This window comes from Ciconia boyciana, chromosome 10 (assembly GCF_034638445.1).
Source record: "Ciconia boyciana chromosome 10, ASM3463844v1, whole genome shotgun sequence".
Classification (NCBI taxonomy): Eukaryota; Metazoa; Chordata; class Aves; order Ciconiiformes; family Ciconiidae; genus Ciconia; species Ciconia boyciana.
The window spans coordinates 12,318,255-12,344,180 of record NC_132943.1 but is presented as its reverse complement, the minus strand read 5'-3'; the positions used below and the strand labels follow the sequence as shown (position 1 = coordinate 12,344,180).

At 44.3% G+C, this 25,926-nt stretch overlaps 1 protein-coding gene across 11 annotated transcripts in view; it reads left to right on the top strand.

Annotated features, from left to right (window-relative positions):
- KALRN (kalirin RhoGEF kinase) overlaps positions 1-25,926 on the top strand; it is a 534,671-nt gene that overhangs the window by 166,260 nt on the left and 342,485 nt on the right. For all 11 annotated transcript variants that reach the window (XR_012044472.1, XR_012044473.1, XM_072875252.1 and 8 more), the window contains 2 exons: positions 2,322-2,396; positions 15,376-15,490. Coding sequence is in view for 9 of the 11 variants with exons in the window: in XM_072875252.1 (XP_072731353.1) it covers positions 2,322-2,396; positions 15,376-15,490 (190 nt within the window). In the remaining 2 variants the exon portion in view is untranslated. The remainder of the gene's footprint in view (positions 1-2,321; positions 2,397-15,375; positions 15,491-25,926) is intronic.

Here is a 25,926-nt window from a genome sequence, read left to right as displayed (position 1 = left end):
TTATCTCTGTGAGATGCAGTCCTTCCTTGTGGGAGAGTTTGAAATTGTCCTTCAGCCCTCAGTATAGTGGGCTCTTGCTAAGAAGTCCTTATTGTGTGTTTTACATATATGAATACTGCACCCACTGACATTTTTCTGGTGATGTTCACTAAGACTTCAGTTGTATAATGTCTAGTGCACAGCTAAGTGCCTATGAATTGACTTTGTTATTTCCCTGACAAATTTAACAAATATTGGCCAAAACTCAACTTGCACTGACACTGCTGATCTTGCAGCTGGAGGAATTTGGCCCAGTACTCCGCTTCAATGTGTTCAAGCCATCGTGATGCGTCTAGCATGTTGGCTGTTCTCATTTGCTTCACGGTTGGATGAGATGCTTATATACAAAGCTGCTTAAATTCCAAACATTGCCTGTGGCTGAACGGTTCCTGCCTTTGATGTGAGAGCTAGCCACAGCCTGGGATACGAGAGGTTATTCTTGTTAAGAGGATAAGTTAATAGCAAAGTCTCGTATATTTGACACAGTGTGTGCAAAGTCCTGCTTACTTGAACACAGAAAGAGTTCAGCAACCAGGACTAGTTTCCCTGGTCCCAAAACACTTTACTAACACAAAGTGCTCTTTAGGAATCTCTCAGGACAGTGCTCCAGTGCCTGTTCAAATTGCTGTTGCATTGGTCTTGGCCTTGCATTGAATTACCTCACTCCTTTGTGTGCTGATTTTCATGAGTGTAGGCTCAGCTGGTGAGCTTGCTCATCTTCTGGAGCTGAGTGTCGCGGAGGTGACACCTGAGAGCATGTGGGGACATAGAGAGGTAGTTGTAGCCATCGGTCATTGGTGAGGGACGTAATTGCATGTACAAGACAGTATTGTTGCACAAGCTGACTGTGAATGGCAAATGCTACCTCATTTGCCATTAACAGTAACTCAACCATAATAATAATAACAGTACATGTAGGTACGCAGGTTCAGCTGCAGGGAAAAAAGGCTGTTATGGTCTTCATCCTGTCTGTTCCATATGTCTCCGTGGATCAAACCACTGTACCTTTGCAGGCTGCACGATGCAAGAAACAGATGACAATATATAGGAGGGGCTTTTATCCCCATGCCCACTTTCAGACCCAGATGGTCAGGTGTCATCTGCTGTGTTCAGCAAGGAAGGTGTGATGGCTGGAGCAACGTTGCCCTGTTTCTAGCCAGTCAAGAAAGCTGCTTAGTGAGAAGACTCTCCTGCCCTGGTACCATCTCAGAAGAATGGTGGTTGCTGCCTGCCTGTGAAAGGCAGAAAGTAAAAACAGAGAGTTTCAAATGTGTTGTGCTCTTTGACGAGCTGGAATAGATTTAAGGCCATATTGAAGATCACTTGTCATGATGGGTATTCTACCCAGTGAAGGATGAGTTATTTTTCAGAGCAACTGCAAAGATGTCCTTCAAACCCACCTTTTGTTTTGTAACAGCGCTGATGGAATAGCAGTGTCTGGCCTGCCATGGGGTGATCTGTTACGCTGGTCTTTTGCAAAACAGAAGGATGCTGCTGGTGGCTGAAACCATTGGAAATTATTTTCCTAAGGCTTCCAGGAGAGTAAAATCTGGGATTCGTTTGGTGAACTTTCAGGAGACATGAAATAATTTGTCACTGCAGGGAAGGCAAAGCGCCTATGCAGGTATATTTAACATGTAATCAAACAGCATGAATTACATGAGGATGCGCTGTGGCTTCAAACCACTCCTTACCCAGGAAAAACTTTGGCTGGCTCATAAGGAGCGTGTCCTCCCTCTAAGCGCGGTCCTCACCTTGAGCTGTTCCATCTCCAGCTGTGCTGCATAGAGCAGAAAGGGAGGAAGGGGAAGAGCCTTTTTTAAGCCAGCCCCTGTGCAAATCTGTCTCAGAGGCTGATGATAAATGGATGTGTATGTACGGTAATGTTCCCTGCAATTTTGCCTGGACTGTGCTCAAAACAGTGGAGGGAGAAGGCTCCTGGCTCCGTGTGCAAGCTGGGCATCTCCCAGGCTCAGTAGTGTGCTCTGTGGAAAAGGCAGCAGCAATAAGTCTGGTTCGTTGGTGGGAGATTTGTTAACCTTTCAGAACTTCTGAAAAGGATAAAGTGATGAGTTGATTCTCTGTATTTTCTTTTTACAAACATATCTCTATTGATGCTAATGCTGTTTGTGTATCAACCATTAGGGTCTGTCTCGTGGTGCTTTTATGTAATTTATAGACTTTGTCCAGCCTGATTTTGAGAAATGTGGAGTGTCTGTGAAGCTGGGAGCAAGGACATGCTCTCTTCTAATGTGGCTTTCTTGTTTTCCTCTGTTTTGCAGGTTCTTTTCGAAATGATGGTTTAAAAGCTGCTGATGTCCTTCCTATACTAAAGGAGAAAGTGGCCTTTGTGTCAGGTGAGTACATCTTTTCTGGATCCCTCCAGCCCAGCATGAGCACTGCCTGCCGCATCCTGGTCCTTAAGGCGCTGCAGAGTCACAAGGGACCAGTTTCGTGTTTGGACTTGAGAGTACTTAAATTAGGTCTTCTGCTAAGAAAGGGGCTGTATGTGGAACAGGGCTATCCAGTAATACTCACAGTGTTGGAAACTGGCCCATGGTGATTTTCTTCATATTCTCAGAAACAGGTAAGGGGGCAGCACAGGTGGGATGAAATGCAGCTTCCCAGCTCCAGCCCAGACCTGTGCTGTCTCAGCATTCAGAATGGTTCAGGGATCCTGCTTTGGGTTCAAGGTCAGTGAGTAGCATTAATTCCTGTTTGTAGGAAGCACTCAGACCTGTAAATCACTGGTGTTTCATTTTCAATCCCAATCAACTTGCAGTTAAAAGTACCACTGATGCTGCATTTACATAATAACTCAGGCGCTCAAAGATCTCCTGCCATCCTGTACAAAGATTTACAGCCTTCATTCAGGAGACAAATCTTGAGGACCTGGGGGTGGATGAGGACTAGACAATATGGAAAAGGCTTTGAGAATGGCTTGAATGATATTGTTTCTGGGGTGAATTACAACTTGTCAGGGAGAGGGGGAAGAGAAAGTCTGAAGTGATCATAATCTTGCATGAAGTCACTCAAATTGGCAAGCATAAAAATGGGGTATTTCCAGTGCCAGTGTCTCTGATGATTGCAAATCATTCCAGCTGCTTTTGGTGATCCTCCCTGTTGCAATGAGAAAACCTGCATCAAAAGCAGCTGGCCCCTTGTTTGCAGTCTTTGCTTTTTCCTTCCGTTGTCTCTGCAGTAACGCTGACTGCAGACGGGAGGGGAGCAGCAGCGAGGCCGTTAGGTGCCCGGGCTCTTCCTCCTCAGCTGCTGGATCAGGGCTCGCGAGGATGGGGCTCGTCACCCTGCCGAGCCATGGAGATGCCCGGTCAGGCAGGAAAAGCTTTCGCCTTGACTAATGGTTGGTGTGAGATGTCTTCCCATGTAGCAACAGTAAATGGTCCAGGGATCACGAGTCCAGCAGTGACTTGGGCAAATGATTTGTGGCTCTATAAACCCTAAACTTTCTGACCAACGACATGAAATTCCAGGACTTTGAGGGAAGTTCATGAGACACCAAAAGCCTTGTGTGAAAACCCAAGACTATCCCAACGGTACTTGCATGCAGGACTACTTTACCTCGCACTGGGGTCTCATTCTGAATGTCCTGAAATGTTTTATGTGGTTGTTGTCTTTCACTGTTCTGAAGAGGGGAACACAGTCATAAAAACACAGCATACCTGCAGACGCAAAGCTGAACTGGGCGCTCTGGGGAAGTGAAAGGGAGGAATTTATGCAGGGGCTGTACTGGAATTTAGTTCTTGGCTCCTGCTATTGCTTCGCATGGAAATGACTGCAGGATCATTTGGTAATTCATGGAATGTTTAATAATGACAACCTGTCTGGATCGTTTATATAGCCCCTTCCACTGACGGTGCCTGTGTTCAGCTCTGAGCCAGAAGGTCTCACATCAAATCATCAGCTCATTAGATGCCGTCCTGGGCCAGGCTTGCCTTGTGGGGGGGTGTTAACCAAGCAGCGCCAACGGGATCCCCCCGGGGTTTCGCACTGTGATCTGCTGCAGGCAACGGACAGCTCGCTCCTCGTAGGCTCACCAGCCTCCAGACCTGTATCTGCTCAAAATGTGCCTGTTCCTGACACAGCTAGCTAGCTAGCAAGTCCTAGGATTTACACCTCCTCTCCATGGTCTCCAAACGCAACAACTACGGGCAACAATTGTCAGGGGCCTTTGCAGACAGAATGCTCTGAGCTGCTAGTGTCTTACTGTGATAGCCCCAGCATCACCCTCCAGCTCAGAGTTTAAGTACTGCCCAGTCTTCCCCTGGGTTGTTGTAATAAAGCAGATTAAGAAAAGGATTTGAGCACTTCAACTGATGGCTAAGTTCTTTTTAATTAAAATGGAATAACTTCCTAGAGTATGCTTTGAGCACAGAAGAGAAAATGTTTGCCAAAATAGAAAAATCAAATAGCTGGACTTTGCAAGATAAAAAAAAAGTGTTCTGTAGTTAGCACAGACTCTGGGAGCACATTGTGTTTGTAATCAAGCTTCCTTGAGGAAAAGGCGAGTTTTATTGAGTCTTCTTCAGAGTTATATACTACAGTTAATTTTAACAATAACAGTACAGTAAAGTTGTCAAGGGGGTTCTCCTTACACTAGCAGAATTTATCAGCACACACAAAAAAATCTCAGCTGAACATCTCAGTTAGATAGTTTATTTCTTTTCTCACCTGCTGTGGCTCACCAGCTTGTTTTTTGGTCCATGATTCGACAGGAAAGCTGCCGAGAACAAACAAGCTCCTTCAGGCAGGGCCTATACCGTGCTTTGTGTGTCAGTGTTGTGGTGGCTCCGCACCTGGACCACGAAGAGCAGCAGGGCAGAACAGGCAGGGAAGTGGCACTGGCTGCCGCCTGCTCCAGAGCAGGCACCGCAGGACCTGCCGGCACAGCTGTGGAATCTCAGAGGAGCACTCAAGCTTTCAGAAGAGCACTTAATTTCAGAGTTGAAATACAGCTCTAACTAGCTGGGCATGGATTCATCCAGCCTAAATGCCGTCTGGGGCTCTGTGCCTGGCACTTCCCCTCAGCTGGCTCAGCCAGCAGCAAGCAGCAGGCACAGGGCTCTGCATCCGCATCCCTCTGCCGCGGGAGAGTTGAGGGGCGGATAACGTTGGGATTTTTTCCTGGAGCTGGTTCTCGATTTCTTCCAGCGTTCTCATGTATGAGCTAGACTGAACCCGAGCACAGTTCATGTGTATGTGTGTCTAAACAGCACCTGAAAATCCCAGTCCAGCACTCATAAGCAGAGAGGTGGCCTGAGCAGTCAGGGGTGCGGTACATCCCGGCCATCGCCGTCTGATTGCTTCCATCGCTGACCTCGTGGAAGCAGATTAAGCAGGGGGCTGGCGGGGGGAGGCTTTGGCCACTTGCTTGTTGCCTAAACCCTAATAAAATCTTGGCTTTGCCTGGGTGGTTCACTGTGTTGCTTCCAGCAATAGAATGGCTTTCAGAACCATTAGGGAGCAAGCTACAGGCCAGGGACTGATTTTTGTATTCTGAGAAGGAGATGAGCGCAGAGGAGAGGAAATAAAACAGGTTGTAGATTATTTTAGGTGTTTTTTTTTCAGTGAGAGGTGGTGAAATATTTTGGAAGCTTATAGTCTTTCCTAGGAAACACAGATGCTGTTTTAGAAGAGTGGTTTAACTTGGGATGTTGTTCAGCTGCTTGATTATATTTATAGGAGATTTTCTATTGATCAGTGCAATATGGGAGGAAGTGTATGAGGCTCTCAGGAGAAGGAGGGGAGCGTGTTACTATGTTCCATTCCCATGCATGGAGCTTTTCATACACTTAGGCTACGAAAAGCTTGTTAGTTGACTAATGCCATGGGTCTTGCTGAAAGCATTTGCCCTTTCCCCACGTCCCACCCCGAAGAGTTTCTCAGGGTCCTTCCCTGCAATTCCCCTTCCCCGGAGGGCTCAGGAGAGCGGCAGCGCGTGGGCTCCCGCCTGTCAGCCAGGTACCGTCTGCTCATCTGCCGAGGCAGGAGTACAAAGGAGGAGGCTGGCCAGGTTTCTGAGAGGGTGGCTGAGCACGGAGGAGTCAACAGCAAAAGGCAGAAGGGTGTAATAAGCTGGTGAGCTGCTGCAGCTGTGACAAGCAGAGCTCCCAACGCGCGTTCAGCAAAGCGGGAGGTTTTTCCTGTGGACTTTGGGCAACAAAAGGCATGGGGCAGGGAGAAATGGATGTGGTGACAGTTCGGCCATCTCCATCCTTCAAAAGCCCACTGTCCCAACCCCACGTGTCTCGGGAGCAGCCTCATGAGCTGGGTCACAGCGACGTCTGAGCCTGGCTGAGAGCCTGAAGGAAAAACAGAGAGAGATTTCCCGAAAGATCTTTCAGAGGAGGAATTTCAGTGTAAACAGCTTAGATAAAAGGACAACTTTGCAATTAGGTTTCACTAAATTTAGGCCAGCAGGATGAATCAAAGAGGAAGCCTCAGAAGGGAAGACACTGACCTCCCCAAAAATTTGTCTGAAGACACCACAGGTCACTTAGTGCCAGAGGTACACGGGACCACATGTGGAGGGGCATGTTTTTTCTTTTTCTGTGATGGATGCACTTCACTCTTCAGAGAAAGGGTTGAAATGAGATGCCAGGGCCCTCTGGGCACTGGAAAAGTTCAGATCCAGGTTTCAGGGGGTCTCAAATGCTGATTTGTGGACACCGGAATTTGTATTGTACTGGGACTAGAACTAACCAAAATACTTAATTTTTGAATGATGCAAACAATTTGTATTTGCACAGAAGTTTTGATTTAAATTAAAAGTTTCCATTCTCCTCTTCCTCTGGAATGGAAATTTCAAATGAAACATCAACAATTCTTCTATATTTTGTTACAGAAAAATATCTTCTGTTTCATACCATTCCCTGATGTAGTTTGAAATCAACGGAAATTCCAAAAAAAGGATATAGGCTATTATAAAAGCATAGCTTTGTTTGACTATTGAATTTTGCTAGTGGTTTTGGGCCATCACGCTTTCATCTAGAATTTGCTGCTGCATTGATGCAGCTTTTTCTTTGAAGAAGAAAACGAGGAAGTTTAGACTGTAAAGTTTCCAGGTCTTTTGATGAGGTCTGAGCCTGCTGGGGTTTTTTGTTGTTGTTAGTTTCTTTCCTTTTGTTTTTCAAGAGTGTTAGGTCATTTTGAGGATAGAGAAGAGCCTGTACCTATAGGGGCTGTTTAGATATCCTCATTGGGACTCTAAGGTTAAAGCAGAAATCAAAATGTTTCCTGAGATTTCTGATTTAATTTACAGGTTGTAAATGTAGTGTGCAGAATCAGTTGCTGTATTTCTTTCCACACGTTTTAACCGTAGCCATGGACTAAATTAAACATTTTTTGTGGAGAATGTCTAGTCACTGGCAGCACTTACTGTCCTGGCGCTCGGACACCAACAGCTTGCCAAGATCCACCAATGTCTCCTTAGAGCAGGGAGATTTCTCCTTTATGCACTTCCTTAATTAGCATGGGTGAGAGTAATGATGCAACCTGTGCTGCCTTGTGGAGAGGCAGAAAGGTTCAAGTGCCTTACAAAACTGAGCAGAAAATCAACCCAATCAAAATTTCTGTCCAAAAAGACTTGCAAGAACTTGTGGGATCACAAGTCATTGATTGGGTGTCATCCAAACGCGCTGGACTCTGACCACCTCCTGGTCGATGGGTCCCTGCATCCTGTCCCATAGGTATAGCTTCTCAGTTAATGATAGGGACTTTCAAAATAACAATGAGAGGAAGGAACTGAGCCTGTGAAACAAGAAGGTCTGTATACATCCCATCCTGTTCCAGCTCACAGGGTTTTCTTGTCGGTAAAGACGCAGTGAGCTCCATATGTATCTCAGCAAAGGTCTCATCTTCATTTACGCAGGCAGCCGAGAGTTGTCCTTACATAGAAATCAAGGCTGGGAGCTTATAAATCAATATAAGGACCCAGGGAGGTGACTGTAGCACCTGAGATAATTAATACAATAACAGCCAACCATTTTGGTCATTTTGCAGTAAGGTGTGCTCTTCTGTCCCCCTAATGAGACTCGTCACCTCTGAAAACTTCCTTATTTCTGTGAGAGCGCTTTGGTTCATAGGCTTATGTTTTTTTCCTAAGGAATCAATTTTAACTGACAAGAAGCACTGAAATTCACAACTGGACATCCTCTCTGTATTAACAATGGTTGGGGTTTTTAGTCCTTTTTTTGCGGGAAAATATAGGCTATCTGAAATGGAGATACTTTGCTGGAATGTGCAATTTCAGAAACATTTTCACCTGCCAGTGTTTTCCAGCTCTAGGCTGAATTTCTTCTTAAAACCAGAGGGGAAGAAGACTTCTTAATAGCGATTATGTAAGTCCAATAGCTTGAACTCTCCCCTGAACTTTCATTAATTTGCAGGATCCTCTGCTTGGCTGTAGCTGTCGATGACTTACCTGCTGGGGATGTGGCAAACCTGAGCAGCCAGTTATATTAAATCAGTTTATCACATATTTCACTTTGCTGATGAACATCAGAAACTTTGCCATTGCTGTTTCTCTGTGCTTATCTCAAATGAGGAAGACAAACAGTGTGTGATCAGGGTGAACATGGCCTCCCTTTGTTTCTCCTTATTCTGTACAACTTCTAACGTTATGCCCAGTGGCGTGAGTTTGGAGTGCCTGTCAGTGCCACCATCAGCAGCGTGACTGGCATCGCCACATGCTGTTTTGTTCCCTTCCCTTCTCCAAGAGCAAGAGAGTGTGCAGTGGGGTGTTTTGTTTTAGAAGATTTGGGGTTTATTTTGTTCAGTTTCTCTATTGTTTTTTAAATATATACAACTATTCCCATACATCTGCGATAGAGGAGGCGAGATCAAAAAAACTAATTTGCAGCTGGGGCAAAAGGCAGCGAGGTTTGCATAGGTGTGACTAAGGGTCAGCGTTGAAGAGGAAGGCACTGGTGCTCCCTTGATACTTCACAGCAAACCAGCTTCTTCCAGAGGAAGAAACGGGCTCCTCTGGACTCTCTCTGGAAGTTTTGCCTTCCACACAAAGAAGCTCTTCCTTTGTTTTAATGAGTCTCACTTGTCCTTAGTTTTGCTTTGCTGGGGCAATAACTTTCTCCGTGGGAAATGAGACAATTTTCCCAGTGGCTTGTTGGCAAGTAAACATTTAAAATTAAAGAAGTACCCCCAAAATACTTGCATAAAGCAGCGAAGGTGTATTACAAGCCACAACAGGCGGTCTCTTCAAATCCATGCAGTGACTCTGGGTGACTGTGGAACAAATCTACCTGGTGGGAAATGGGATCCTCCAGTGGCTGTGCTGAGCATCCCGTCTACAGCCTCTGATCTGCTCTGACAAAGGATCTTCTGGTGGGAACAGGCAGCCTTGTTTTTGGAGTCATTAACCCCAAATGTAATGTTGCAAATGTTGGCTGTTAGGATTTGAGTCAGGCAATTGACTCAGGGATATGGGATGCTGCAAAGAGCAACACACTGGAGGATCAGGTCCTGGTGACTGCATTGCAGCTGCGTTAATTTACAGGCGAGCTTGTTGTGGGAGCTTAAATTTCCGTCACTGTTGGAATGTTTCCATCACTAGATGGAAAGTTTCCATCACTAGAATCACCTACTTTGGAACCAACTGAATTTGAGGGTGGTCATAGAGATAATCCTATGTATGACCCTTACAACAAATTAGTCCCTCTTGAAGCTGGAGGAGTTTTAGTAGAGGTCTGCTTGCTACCAGACCTCCTGTTCACAGGAGGTCTGGTAGCAAGCAGACTCTCACAGAGCTCAGCTATGGCAGGGAAAGGAATATTATTTTAAGACTCTGGATACCAATTCCTTGATATTTTTCTTTCCTAGGAAGTCTGTCAATTAGATTTAGAAATCCAGAGCATATTGTTTGTCATTTTATCGAGGCGCCTGACATCAGCTTAGCTCATTCTGTCTCCTAGTTCTCTTCATCATCATTCATTTTTTCACCATATTTTGGACTGAAATACCTTTCGAGGAGTATTTCAGCTCCTCTGGAAGCTCACTTACGGTCTCAGCAGAGTCTGCAACATCAAGATTGATCAGCTTATGATCTGCAGGGGTCAGATGAAGCAGCGTATTCATTTGAACTGCAGTAGACATCTGAATGGAGGCCAGAGACACTGTGTACTGCTCCTGTCTCCATTGCTGATGTGTACCTCAGATAAGGTACTCAGGAGCCTTTATGTGTGTGGACATTTGTCTGTATCTATGGGTAATCCTTGTGAATTCATCCTTATAAAAAGAGTGCAAAAGGAAGCAGAGGGCTTGAATCCCTTAAATATAGATAAATGCAAGCAGGTAAGTATCACGGTAGAATGGCTGATAGAACTGGAGGGATGCAGCTTGAAAACAGAGCTCGATAAAATCATTATCTGTTGTATACAAGAAGTCTGCATTAAAGGAAACTGATAATTTCCTGTCCTAAACAGGATTACACAAAGCTGAAATTTCAGCTTTTTGTGTATTATCGGGGATGGATGTGTGTCAGGACTTGAAATTGGGAAGGCCCGTACAGAGTTCACATTAATAACACTCTGGGTTGGCCAGCATCTTGACTTACCTGTGGGCAGTTGGAGCCACCATAGGCAGAAACATTTGGGCCCACCACTGAGAGGATTAAGATGTTGGTTCAGGCTGCTGCCAGGACAGGGATCTTGTGGCTGGAGTCCCTTTCCTCTTGGTTGCAGGCTTGACCAGAAAAGTGGTCATCAGAAGGTCACTGACTGTGCTGCCTGCTTCCATGCAGGTTTTTCGAGGTTTCTTTAATGTTTTCTTTTAAAGAGGTATGCATCACGATGCCTTGTGCTGTGACTGCAATATCCCCTGTATGATTTGTGGAGGAAAATGATGTAATCCTACTTCTGGAAACAAATGCTGAGTTTAGCAATGGTTTCTGTATAGGCTAGAAGAAAGGGAGATGGGAAGAACTGGCAAGCAAGCCACTGACAGGCAAGGACATCAACAAAGGATTTTGTAGGAGGAATGCAAGACGTATATGGCTAAATATTTGTTCTCAGTGTACTTTGTGCCCTGAAGAACATGTGTTTTTTGGACTCCTTTTTCCAGAGCACTAATAACTAGACCATCTGTTTGCCTCTAAATCAGAGCAAAGCCCATGAAAACCCACCTTGAAAAACAATTAGACATTATCAGCTGTTTGTTTTAGCACTTAATAACTGTAATTAGCAAACCTAATGATATGTTTGATTATTGTATCCCATGTCTGTGAGCCCAGCATGAGACAGGAGATGGGTCATATCGATTAGAGCGATTGAGATTCTTTACTTCCTTTCAATTTTTTATTTTCTTTTAAAACAATATGCTGGGTAGTTCTCTGGAGAGACTGTGCATGTAAAATTGGTGTTGAGATCATGGCTGACTTGAGGCAAGATTAGCCTCCTTGGGTGGATTACTAACAAGCAGAGACAGAGTTTCTATAATGTTTTCAGTTGCTGACTTTTAGCCTAAGCACTATGAAGCTCTAACACAGTGGACTAAGAGTCAGAAAACCTAATTTCTACTCCTGGTTCTTCAACTGCCTTGCTGTGGGGTCTGGGCTGAATTTCTTCCCCTCTCTGTACCTCACTATTTCCCTCAGTAAAAAAGGAGATAATAATAAAGAAGAGGAAAGGTATAAACTCCCTGTACAGCCAATGCCAAAAGATTTTCTTCTCTTTTAGTGGCTGTTGCTACCTGTCTGGAGGCTCCGTTAGAGGAGATGAGGGTCCTAATATAGGGATGTTAGGTGCCTAAAGTTCGATAGTGGTAATATCTCATTTAGTGTGCCTAGAAGAGCTGAGATTTGTGGTTATAAAGTGCAATGGAAAAGCTACGTAGTATTAGTATTTAAGAGAGTAAACCACAGTTACTGAACTCTGCAAGTCTTACGGTGAATTAAACATACCGTGGTTTATTCTGGAAGAAACCTGACGTTTATTCATACAGGCTCTTCATAAAATTGTAAATTATGCAGGCATTCATAAAAATTAGGGATTGCTCATGAATAATTTGGAAACAAGTGAAGGATTTTAATTTGTACGATGCACTTGTAATAATAATTTCACCCTATTGCTCAAAGCATAGAGCAGTACTTTTATCACAAATTAGAAACATTTGTTTCTAAACCTCACGTTTCTTGAGATTTGCCCCATGTCTCCTTCTTGTTCTGTGCCGTAGGACTAGAAGGAATTGGTCCAGGCACTTATTTATCCTTCCATCATTGAGAAAACTCCAACTGTGTGATCATGTAACCTTCCTCCTCCAACAAGAATTAACCCATTTTCTCCAGTCTGTCCTGGTAACTTCTGGCTCTGCGCTACAGCCTTATTTATTCGGCTCCCCTGAGGACAGTTGAGATGAACTGTTGAGGGACAATTTTTATCCTGAAGCAAAGACAGGACAGGAATGTTCTGGATCCTGTTTCCTTTTCTGTAGCTGAAATCCTTGTGTTACTGTTAGTAAAAGGGTCAAGAATTTTCTGATTTAACTTTTTCAGCCTACCAGAATTTAGTGGGGGTTTTTTGGGTTGTTTTGTTTTTTTCATGGCTCACTTTGGTGGAACTCTAGGTGTGAAAGGGGTCCCTGGCCAGAAACAGTTTTTGGTTTACCAAGCTGAGGTGAATGGCCAGCATCAGAGCTATCAGGGCTGCTGGGCTATGGGAAGCTCATGGCCCTTCCCAGGTGTTTCATATCCTGGGAGAGGATTATAAGTGTGAGCTTGGATGTCTCCTGATCTCATTTCTTAGTGCTTTTCCACTTTGTAGAAATATTTAAATAATTTGGAATGGAAGAGGAGAAGGAGCCTGACTGAGTAGCGGGTAGCATGTTCTTCTGGGATGCAATTCAAGTTCAGGTCTCTGCTTCAGTGAATATCTGGAAGCTTTTGAAAGCCTTGGTTACATCTTGATATGACGGGAAATTTTTCAAAACCTTGAAAAGCTTCCTGTGTTGAAAAAATATTTCCCTCCAGCTTTAGTTACTACATTGGTTTGCCATTCTATAGGCTGGTTTGCTTTTCTGTTGGACACATCACGCATGATATAATGGTTTTGGCATTGTTATGGTGTGTGAAATAATTTCAACAAAGGGAGAATGTGCTTAAAATGAAGAACTTTTAAATACATATATATGTATATAGGTCTGAAAATAAAAAAGAGCTTATTTCCTTGTCAGTTGAATCCTTGTTACATTACACCCCCATTCTCAGGCTATGTGGCAGAGGCATGCATCAGCCAAGGTGACACCGAATTCCCATGGACCTTCCTCACCTTCACGGTGTGAAGCCAAAGGCAAACATCAGGCACACAGATTTGGGTGGAGATTAGGCAGGACAGTTTTTGTACTCCATATGTAACCCTGGCTGCATGAGGGCTCAAAATGAAGATGGCATCTCTTGTTTGCCTCTCCATTTGTACCCCTGGACAAATCAGACGTGACCTGGCTCCGATGGAGAGTTGCACGATGTAGCACTTCAGTTATACAGCATCCATTGAAAACTATGGGAATTTCAGTGCTGACAAACTGCAACACAGGGTAACACTGGCATGTCTATCTGTATAGATGGAGTTTATGTAACAGACTTTGACTTGTACAGTCTGCAGTGCTGTAGAAAACTCTTTAGACAGGACTTAGGAATTTAAAAAAATATATATTTTTTTTAAATGTATGTATAGTAACAACATTGCTACTTTTAGCTGCTTCTGTGTGACTCTGGTCATGTAGAGAGATGCTTTGTGCTAGAAGGTGAGCTTGTACCTATCATGGCATCAACTGAATGGACAGTTTCAAAATGAAATGGACAGGGGGTATGTTGTCAGCTGGGAGCTGGATCTACAAGTGACGTCTCTGTTCTGTAAGCAGGGCCAGCTGGAAAACCTGTGCCTTGGGGGTACATGCATGTATCTCATCAGTTTGGTTTCTGGTTTGTCCACCTGCAGGGACTCCTGCCATATGAGGTACCTCCTTGATTCCTGATCTAAATTCTGCCCAGAGCAATTATTTGTCCTGTGGTGATCCAGGATGCTGTTTTTCCAAGCGCACGTGTGCTCTCATGCCAAACTTACTATTACAGCAGAGCCTCTTAGGACTCCTCCTACTGAATTGGGGTGTTTAGGGCCCCTACAGAAGTCATGGCCCCACAGAGTGCAGGCATCCTGTGTTCTGCATGAGAGAACGCAGCATGGATTGGTGCTGGAGATGTGCGTGTCCTTGCATAGCTTTTTCTTCTTGTTGACCAGGTAAATTAGTTCAGAGAAGCACGTGATTTTCCTTTCTCAGAAGTGATATTTCTGTTAAAGAGATTATATTTTCCATTGAAAAGTGCAAACTCATCTGCATTTTTACAACTTATTTGCAAGGTCCTTGCAGTTCTGCGCTAGCTTTTTGAACTATAGTTTTTCTATGACTTTTTTTCCTAGATAACAATGCAAAGACATATCTAACAACACACAATTCCTGAAAAAATCCTGTGATAATATGTGAAGAAAGAACTAAACATTGAGTGAGGCACTAGATTTCAGTTTCAAGCTTATTAAACTCTATTCACGGCAGAGAATAAAATAAGGTGCTGTACAATAGATTGTATTCACCCCTATATTTGTGATTGTATAATTCAGGGTAGAGTCATTCCTTTATGGCTAAGCCCTTTCAAAATTGATGTAAAAGAGGAAGTGCCAGACACTGGCAGTTTAAAAGGAATGGATTTTAAGACAGGAAAGCTACAGAAAAAAAAACCCCAAAACCAAAAATCATTCCAATTGCCAACAACACTCTCTAAATAGAAAGCATAGAAGACATGAATTTCTAATCAAAATTTCAATTTCTAATGAATTGTCAGATAGCTTAGAACGTCTTGCTGCATAAACTCTACAGGGATACATCGCTTCTAACTGGCGGGATCTTGTAAACTATCTGGCAATGAACAATGCAACACACTGAGTAACAGTGACAAATACTTTCACTTTCTTGGTGTTGACGAGTTTAAAACTATCCCCACAGTAGGATTTCATTAGCATTGCCTGCTTGGATTGGCAGTTACATTAGATTTGATGGGATTAGGTGAAAGTCAGAAGAAATACTAGTAGCAATTTTCCTTGTGTGTTGTTTTTTTATTATTATTATTTTATTTCTCCCCTTTGGAACTCCAGCAAATGCAAGCATGTCTTCCTCAATTAGGCAAGCCTGAAAGCTACAAAGAGTGCACGGGCTCTTGAATGTGCCATAATTTCTGTTTATCAATTCAGTGCACATAGTTTTTTTGACGTGTGCTTCCTGCCTGATTTTCTAACAATCCTTTATTTTCCGCAGGTGGCCGTGATAAACGAGGTGGTCCTGTCTTGACCTTCCCAGCCCGCAGCAATCACGACAGAATAAGGCAGGAAGACCTTCGGAAACTTGTGACTTATTTGGCCAGCGTGCCAAGGTAAAGCTAGAAAGAAAACACTTCAAAGCTTAGGGTGGATGGGTGGGTGGGGAACTTGTTCTTGGCAGATGCTGATTTCCAAGTATTAACATTTAGTACCTTCAGTTCTTGGGACGGAGAAACAAAAGTGTTCCCTTCCTCCTCCTGTGTATGCTCTGATGGTTTTTATTGCACACGTGGCAACGCAGGAGCCCCAGAGCAGAGGCAGTGCGAGCAAACCTGGGCTTCAGGCTCGCAACAGCAATGAGGAGCAGCTCTCGTTCCTCATGTTTCTGCGTGGCTCTTCTAGAGGAGTAGAAAGGGAGGAGAGTGCTTAGAGGTCTGCAGTTAAATATAGCAAGCTGGAGAGAGCCTGCTGTCTGCTGTTGCTTTTTAATACCTTGTGGGAGGTTCAGGAGAGCTGGGGTAGGGGACTGTAGTTGCTGGGGAGGAGAGCCTGCCCTGTGTGAGGAGGCAGATCTTTCTGCTCCAGCACTTCCCAGACCTTTCTCCAGGCTCGGGAAGGAAAATGGGTGGATCAAGGGGGAGGCTTTCAAAGAAAGGCATTTCAAATGCTTCTGCATGTAAACCAGCACCTTTCCCCGCATTAGTCCCCATGTCCCTCCTCCAACATGCCGGTCCCCATCCCTTTCCCAGGGACACTGGAGGAAAAGTCTGTTGCCAGTGCACATTTATCTTTGCAAGCTTTGGGAGACAGTTTGTAGGGCTCAGTGCCCAGGTAGGTATTTCTGAGCCAATGTTTAATGCCTTGGAGAGTACGAGGCTATGTACACCCTCATCCAGCTTCCTTTTCCTATTTTCAAGCTTGCCAAATATCCTTACCCAATAACCACTGCACCGGTTATTGAGGTGAAGGTTATCCCAGGGCATCTGAGGGGCTGAGAAGGGATGTTCAGAGTTGCAATAACACACCCTGTGCCACCCAGGAGCTCCTTTCTTAAACCTAGGCTATGACCTGTTAAACAGTGCCCATATTTTTGCAAAGAGTGTGAAGTTAACACCTGAAGGGCAGAGGGGTTGGCTGCATCTGGAAGTCAAGAGGTAAGGGCCTTGGAAACGCACTCAGTTCCTTAAACATGTGATGTGCAGGGAACAAAGGTCCTGCGTTTGGTATGGAAGAGAGTTGAGGGCTATTTGGAGACTCATCACTTGGCTATGGAGAGTGAGGGGCAAATGCAGCCACGTGTGCCAGACCTGCCAGTGCTTGTTTCCTGGACTTCACAAGTCCTCTGGTGATGCATTTTTTGCTGTGTTGGACTTTTGCTCATCAAGATTTTACTAATAAGCTGAGCTGGTTTGCTTTTCTCCCCACCCCCTCCCCTTTTTTCCTCTAGCCAGCTCTATTTTCAACCGTATTGTGAGAGAGATTATGGACATGCTGCGGGGCTGGGAGAGCAGTAGGTCACTCCCTGGGAGTGCATGTCCCAGGGTTTGGCAATCCCCCTCCAGCTGCTGCAGTAATGAAACTGCTTCCTTACATCTTATCCTTTTTTACATGGTTGCAAGTAGGAAGATATGACATTGCTTGGGGTTGCAAGCAATTGCACAGCAAAAATTACCTTCTAACGTGTCAACCTTTTCTATTAATTGCTCTTCCCTCACAGAGGTGGCAGTAATAGCAAGATACATCCCCTCTGTTCCCCACTCTCACACAACTAAATTGGTTAGCTCAGTCTTTGATGCTGCTTTTGGTTGTCTCGCTCTGAATCAGTCCAGCATTGATTATTCTCTGATGATGCAGAAGCTGCGGGACAGAGGTGCATGCTGAAAGAACTAATACAAGACCCAGCTGCTTGTCTCTGCAGAAACACTAAAAAAGCATTCCCCTTCCTGGTCCCCACTGCAAAGCCTTGTTCTGCCCTGATGTTTGAAGCGTTTGAAGGACATCTGTCTAGTTATACCAGAGAACATTCCTTCCTCTGCAGTATGACTTCCCATCATGAAAATGTGCCCAGCAGTGAAGGACTGGCTACTCGTGAAGCACTTTCACCAGTTTCCCAAGGATCCTTGCAGATTGGTTCTGTGGAGACATTAACCAGAGTGTACTGCCTCCTGTTTGGGATATTACACATTGAGAGGTGCGGAGCAGAAAGCAGCAAGAGTGGTCAGAGGTCTAGAAAAAGTGGCCTGTCAAGGAGGGATTAAAAGGGTAGAGGTTGCTCAGCCTAGAGAACAGACGAGAGTGAGAAGGGTCTTTGAAAGTGAGTTGCGATGCTGCAGAAGAAAAGGGTTTGTAGGGCTAGGACAAGAACCAAAAGTGTTACACCAAAGCAAGGGAAGCTTAGGCTGGACATGAGGAAAAGATTTCTAATGGATTCCCATTAGCACTAGAATAAATCATCTAATTTCTTCTTAAATTCCTCCATAACTCTACAGGCAAACCTCTGGCACAGCTGTAAATGTTAGGGAGAGGGGATGATGAATCAGGAGGTGACTTCTTTAGGTTCCTCCTAGTCCCGTTTTGTCTGGTGCCGCAGCTGTGAACTCACTGCTGTAGGAGGGAAACGTGACCACGAACTTCGTGGGTTTGGCACGTGGGATTGTGTAACCTGTGCGGTGTGAGAAAACACTAAAAATTAATTTTCCCTAAACATTTTGTTCACTTTAACAAGGGCAACCAGCAGAGCTTTCAAACTTATTTACTTTTTGGAAACAAATATATGGAAGGAACAGTTTGAATTCATATCACTGGCTCCCAGTTCATATTTATTCCAAGATGAGTGCTGTAATAAACAACTGCATCAGCCATCCACCAAAATGAACAGTTTCATTAGCAGAGACTCTGAACAGGATGTCAGGAGAAATGGCTCTGATGTTCAGAGTGCTGAAAGGGGAAGAGTTTTCTGTGCTAGTTGAAAAACTAGCAATTCTTCTTTAGGAAAAAAAGAGGTGGTAATTTATCATATTGACACCAGTATAATAATTCTTTCTTTATTCCCAGTGCAATGGTTTCTGAGTGAGACAGATTGCTATCCACATTGATACTATCTGTCACTTAACCCTTGTTTTATATCTTAATGGAGGGGGCAGAAGTGGCACATCGCTGGGAGCTTTGAGCAGGTATGAGATTGGTGATGAAATATGATGATAGATTAGGGTAAGTGAAACCAGGGTCTTGCTAGCAGTTTTCAGAGTTTCTGATTCAGCTTTCCGCAATTCCTTCTTCAAAACCAGAATAATAATGTGGGCTTTCTGAAAGCAGCAATGTGTGTTTGAGTTAAAGCAGAATAGTGAGCGCTTTCATGCAGCTGCGAGTCACGGCCAGGCAGGTGCCTGCAGTCAGTGGGGTTTCCTGCGCGGCTGAGGGTTACTGCTTGGGGGTTAAGACTTCAGATCGAGGAACGCTGTTTGTTCATATCCCAAAATGGGAACCTTGCAGTCCATAGTACCTGGCGTGACTTAGGGGTCCTGGAAGATTCAAAAGCCTGATCCTGCAGTCTTGGGTACTAGGAGGAGGTTGCGAGTGGGTATCTGACACTGTGGACGAATGTGGTCCTGGTTGGGTGCTGTACACTGGTTCTTTCAGGCATATCACGAGGTACTTTTCTCCAAACAGTTCCACTATAATTAGTTACTAAGAAACGAAGATGCTATTCATTAAAAGTAAAGATAATTACCACGGATGCCAGGTTTCTACCATTTTCTGCTTGTTTTACATTTGCACTAATGCTTTCTGGATAGGCGAAGCTGTATTTCTTGTGAATCAGGATAGCTCCTATTTACATGCAAATTTACATGGGATGCAATGTTTAGAAATTTGGAGGGCGTGACTGAATCTAGGATAACATGGTGTTTATGATCGGGGGAGCTGAGGGGGAATTTTCTGGCCTCACTGAGGATTCTATTTTTTAACACCAGTGCAGTGTGATCTATTCCGGTAGACTGAGTTTTGATTTATATGTGTGTAAATGAAACTAGCACCAGGCCAATCTCCTCTGCGAGCCCTTTGGAATTAAGAATTAAGTTATGCGTAGGCTATAGGAGGATAAAAAGGAGACAGAATATTATTAGCCTGAGTTATCTCCTCGCATGGTGAAGCAATACGATGAAGGAAATGTTCTCTGTCAGCTATAGTGAATCTTCTGGCTGAACACATCAATCTGTTTTGGAGCCAAGATAAGCAGTCTTCTGTGCCCACTGCAGAGGGGGAATCCTGAGATGCCTTGGAGGCCTGTATTTTTAAAGGCATCTACTTTTTATTTGTCCTCTGTTTAAAAACCTGCTCAAATATTTCCCTATTCTGGGGGACATCCAGGGCTCATAACAGCAGCAAAATGTTTCCAAGGGACAAGCCTGTGTGTTTGAGCAGCTCCTCAGAGCCGCCCGAGTTCGATGAAAGGTGCTAGGATCAGTAAAACAACTTAAGTGCCTCTAATAATTAGTTCAGTGATTGGGGCTTTATAAAATGAGAAGAACAATACAGGGGATGGCAAAATGTAGCAATACTCACCCACTCTTGGATTTATTTTAGGCTCTTCTCTGATGGCCTGTGGTACTGTGTATATTAGCTCCTCCGGCCGGGAGTAGTGTGAAACTCATTTTGTTGATTGATAGGAATTAAACCCTAGAGCTCTAATTTCTGTTACATGGTCCTAGCACAAAAGAAGCTTTTGAGGATCTTTTTTTTTCTGGAGGCTATTGTAGATCTACAAAAATAACCATGTATTTTAAAAATAACATCAGGGACTTCATACTAATTTTAGTAACTAAATATCTGGTGCCATCTATAAGATAATGATTCCACCATATACTTGTATGAAAATACCAGAGTAAAAAATGAAGTGAAGCTAATGAGGCTAATGGAGGTTTAGTATTTTCTTCAGATATAATTTGATTAAAAGAAAAAAAAATTGTAAGTGTATTTTGGAGAAAGAACCTCATTAGGAGTATATAACTGACATGAATGCTAGTGGATTTAAGAGCCTTTTGCCACTCAATAGCCAGTTCAAGTCCAACCTCCATTGTATGTGGTATTGGTACGTGAAGTTGTTATCACCATCTGTTAGGGATTGGGGGACTTCTGTGGAAATAAATAGTTGGTGGTCTCACCTTGTCCTGTTAAAAGGTTTCTGACCACATCACACTGTTTTGCTTCCTGTGTCCCTTTACAGACCACCTCAGGACCAGGTTACATGTTCACCTCTGGCTGGAGATCAGGTCTTCAAAAGAGGATATCTGATTTCCTTCCAGCTGTGATAACGACCTGTTGAGACATTTGATTCCTAGATAAGTGGACAGTGGCTAACTGATGTCGAAATTCTGCAGTAAGTGTCTACAGCTGCCAGCCCAGCAAGCTCCCCTGTTTACCAGAAGCTGCTAGAAAATGTGGACTTCCTAGAAGTGCAGAGGAAGCAACAAAAGCCGTCAGAGCCTGAGGAGCAGGAATTATGAGAAAAGATTGAAGGTGTTGGGAATGCTTAGGTTAAAGAGAGGGAAAGTAAAAGTTATGTGATTACAATGCAGTATGCAAGACTGAGCTAAAGGGAACAATTTGATCTCAGTGTACATGGCAAACGGGACAAAAAGAAATGGATTAAAATCATAGACTGAAGAAATGAAGCAGGTTTCTTTAGCATCTCTGTCTTGGAGACCCTGTTAGAAGGCCTGTCAGGAATGGTGCAGGTATTGTCACTCCTGTCTTGCAGCAGAGGGATGAAAACAACAGCCTCTCCAGCTCTTGTGACGCTATTTTGTATAGATCTGTGGGTTTTTTAAATAGGTACAAGATTTTCATTTCCCATGTTTGTTTATTTTTAATCCCTGGAATTTTTTTGGAAATTAGTCCAACCCTAAGGTAAGTGGGGGCTTTCCGTATCAGTTTCCAAATTACTTCCTGCTTTCATTGCCTGTTGCTCTTTTCCTGGATAGTGTAAGGACCGACCTTGCAGAGCTCTGGACCTAAAGCAAATGTCCTCTATTCCTCTGCTCTCTGTGGGATCTGAGAGCGCTCTCGGACTGGTTCCAGCCTGGTTAGCCGCTGAGCCCTGCTCTGCCTTCCAGCTGGATAACAGTGCAAGTGTTTTCAGGCTGGTTTAGTGATGAACAACACAAACAGCATGATACAGAGCTTTGTAGTTAATGTACTGTGAATTGCACAGCTCACGTAGCCTTTTTCTTCTAAAGACTAATAAAAGGCAGGGTAAGCTGGGCTTTGCATATCACTTCTACCAGCAATCATCAATATCTTCTATTTGGTCTAGCAGAAGTCTCTCTCCTCTCTCTATTGTGAAATAGAGGCAAATGAGAGTAACATAATGTTAATATTGAGACAGACTCATGGAGATTTGATTGTCTTGTTTCAGAACATGAGTTTGGGGACTCAAATAAATAAATAAAATACAGGCTGATGTTATTTCAAGACTGAATTCCTTATTTGAAATAAATTCCTTAAAAGACATAGAAAATACTTTGCAAATCCCTAAGTTGTCTATCTTGTATCCAAAAATATTTGCACCATTTTGGAAGACTGTTACTGTTTTTTCACACTAACTTCTTCAGTATTTCTATATTCTTTAGTATCTTTCTCCATTTTATTATATATTAATTGTGTTCCAATAAATAATTGAAATTACTGATTGCCACACTGATTGAAACTAGGATTTCAACTTGCCATTGTGTTTTTAAGCATTCTATTCAACACTCAACATCTGCTTAATTTTAGACTATAAATCTGCAATTGAAAACAGTGAATATGAAGGAATCCCTCATTTATTGTGTCTGAATTATTTCCAAGGCAATTGTTCTTTTTTACAGGGTAGGGGAGAGGGTCCAGTTTTCTCCTACTGCCAACGACGCAGACTCATGCTGAGATTTCAAAGTCATGTTGGGTTCTTTCTGGTTCATCTAACGTCTCCAACATAAAGATTCTCCAGTGGGTTACTCATTTGAAGATTTAGGATTGCAGAGGTAGCCCTACAGGCCAAGTTTAACGTACAAAGAAAATGCACAGGTCTGGAAGAGAAGTTCCTTTTCCCAGCACTGTGCTGCTTTTCCAGCCCAGTGAGAGCTCAGTCACGCCTTCTTCAGCGGAGTCAGCAGATAGGGCTCAATGAGGGGACACATCCGATGAAATAAAAGGTCACCGTTTTACTTTGTGCTCTTCCCAGGCAGCAAAGCAAGTGTCTCTACCCAGTTCAGGTCCAATACCTTTTGGTTTTACTGGTCTGGCCTTTTTTGCTCCTGCCCTACCCTCCCAGCTGCAGGCTGTTTCTCCTCACCACAGGCAGCGCATTCAGGCTGCAAGTTCAGAGCAGCCAGAAGGATGGCAGCGAGTGGAGTCCTTCTCCACAGCCCCCATCTTCCCAGGTCCACTGCACAGAAAATGGCCAAAAGGCTGCTGCGGCCGAGCCATGGCTCCACAGCATGACTGCACCTGGCTTCTCTCTTTCTCACTGAGAGAGGAGGGACTGGAGCGCTCCTAAAACCCTCTGAGCAGAGGTAGAGATGCCTGTGGCAGCGCTTCTCACCAAAGGCATGGCCAAGGGGGGCTGACCTGGAAACAGCAACCTCCTGTAAGGATGGTTCCCCCATGCAGCGGCATCACCTGAGCCTCCTCAAGGCGTCCTGAGGGGTGGATGGCACAGGGGTCTGAGCTTTGCCCAGACCCTGAGAAAACGCAAGCTGTCTCTCGGGGGAGCCTCAGATGCTGCTCAGCTCCCTGGCACGGGCTGGGGGCTGCTGATCTCTGGCTCTCCCACGCAGGATGGGTGCCTGCCCTGTGCAGCCGCTCCCTGTGGCACTGTATTTCTGCTAGCGATGTTGTAGGTAGTGCCTGACTGCATTTCCAACAGGGGGTTTGGGCTGGGAGGATTCTGCTCGGCTTTCTCCAATCTGGAGCAAACAGCAAACCAAACCCCCTCAGCATGCACACCGCTACTGCTAGGATGCAGGAGCCACCGTGACGGAGTGACACCCAGCGGGGTCTGGGGCCTGATCCCATCCTCTGAGCTGTCTCATGTAGTGCTGTGCTGCCGCGCTCTGCTTTTTGAGCTCCGTCCAAGCCCTCGATCTGGGGATTAGATCAGCATTGTTCCTCCTTGCTAAATGGCTTTTGCATGTTGATTGTACCGGCATTTGGTGCCTGGAAGAAGGAGCTGAAGTGATGGAGAAAAGGCAGAAACTTGTAAACTACGATATATCCTGCACCCGTTCACTGGTGAGGAGCCGGTGGGCACCGCAGCCTGCTATAAATTTTATGCAGAGCATCATTTTCTCCATCCTCTTCCTCAGTGGCTCTCTGACAAGTGGTTTGTGAGTCTCTGCAGCACACTTTGCCGTGCTGCCCTCTCTGGCCTTTTCTGTGCTAGTGCTGATTTAAAGCTGTTGCATGCTCCTCGTGGGCTTTTAAACCATCAGATTTGTGGCTCCACAGTACTCCGAGAGGTCCAGGCAGCAGCAACCTGGAGACTTCTGTGGAGAAGGCAGGTTTGCGCTAATGTGAGCAGTAATTCAGAAGGGCTAAAATTAGCAAACAGAGACCTTTTGTGGGAGCGGCGCACTGGCAGCAGAGCTGGCACTGGCTGCGTGCGGTTCCCTCCTGAAGCTGTCAGCAGCCGTCAGCAGAATATGCAGTGATTCAGCCAATCCTAACTTTTCTTTTCAATGATCTCTTTCCTACGGTTTTTGCAGATACTGGAAAATGGTTTTTGTCTCATTCCAGCATGGGTGCTTGCGTTCCTCATCAGTAACTCCAGTACGTGCTACATCCTTTTCACTCATAGAAATTATTATAATTTGGAAGCACCTTATGCCACCTTCTTCATGGATGTCATTAGAAGCAGGAAAACAACTGCTGTGCTTTGCAGTCTGCTTTGTAATGGGAATATTGTCAAAGGTATCTTAATGTCAATGGAAAGCTCTTCTAAACTCCCATGGAGAAAGGATGAGACCTTTACTGTGTGCCAATATGGAGCAAATAATGGGAGACACAGAAGTGGAGTCATCTCAGTCTGGACTGCCTGGTCCTTATCCTCATCAGATGGATGGAAGTGGATGCTTCTCCAAAGTCTGGATTCCCCAGTGCACAGCTTGGGTAGAACTGAAGATGTGTTTTCAGGAATATATTTAGCCTCGTCTCCAAAAGATAAAAAGCTTATGCAGTCATGCTGTCTGTCAGTCACTGTTTAAACCAAATCTGTCAGAGAAGACTCTCAAGAATATTAAATTCCTACAAATTTAATGAGAATAGACAGCTGTGTCAAGGAAAGAGACCTAATTAGTGTCCACAGAGACGGAAAGGTGGTCTGAACTCACCCCTTCTTAGAGACTGGAGGTAGAGGGGATCTCTCCAGAGCATGCAAGAGGCAAATTTGTTATTAAACATTAGAGAATCAATGTGCAAACCAAGGGTTCAGCAGTTCCCGTGCTCATAAAAGTGCATGCTAGTTTATGGTATTAGAAAATTGGATCATACTAAAATAGAACAATGACCAATTCATGGTAACATATGGTATTGAGCAGGCTGATGCTCTTACAGCATGGAAAGTATGGGTTGGGACTGGCAAAATTTGTCTCAGAGGTTGGGATGCTCAATTCCCTGCTGTTTGCAAAGGGAATTGGTATCCAAGTTTGGTAGGCAGTTGTAAATCTCATCAATGGTTTCTTCTCGTTTTCCACAAGGTGCTCCTAACCAAGCCGGTCTGTGGTGTTTAATGTTTTCCTTGTGGATCCTGGCACGGCTGCAGAGTTCCCTGTGGATCCTGTAACGCTGTGTGTAGCAAAACGTAATTGTAACTATGTGGGGTGAGGCTGATGGGCTACTTAGATTAAGGGGGGGGAAAAAAAAAGAGAGAGAGAGAGAAATACTTTAACACAAAATAAAATCATAAATAAGAAAAATAATTCTAGAATCTCTCCTTCCCCCCTAAGAAAAGGCAGAAAAGTGTAACTCAAACATGCTTTTGGCTGGGCAGATATTGTCTGGTCTGCAACGTGTGCCACAGTGTACTTTTCTGCTATTAACAAGGGAACATTGGTTTCCCTGCCTGTGTACACAGGGCTTTATTTTATGTCTAGGTTTAAAGAGAAACCTTAGTCTCTGGAGAATTTTCCAGCGATGTAATATTTTAGAAAGTTCCTTTGTGGTACTTCACCGAAAAGCCAAAGCACCCGAACAGCTTTCCTTTGTCCTGCAGCTGCATTCAGGGAAATATCCTGCACCTCTTCCACGCACCCCCGCTACAGTGCAAACGAGAAAGTAGGAACCTGCTGTAGGCTCAATGCCAGATTTACAAGGGACATCTTTGCTGAATGGTCCTTTTGGTTAAAGTCACTGAATAGAAATTGTAGTAGAGCGTTGGCTTTGTAGAACAATAGCATCTCTCTCTGAAAATTGTAACAGCAGCAGCAGTTCATCTCCAGCCAAATTCAGGCTGCTTTCATATGCCTTTCCTGTGCACTACTCAAGTGTGTATGTGATGGTCATATGATGTAGCTCT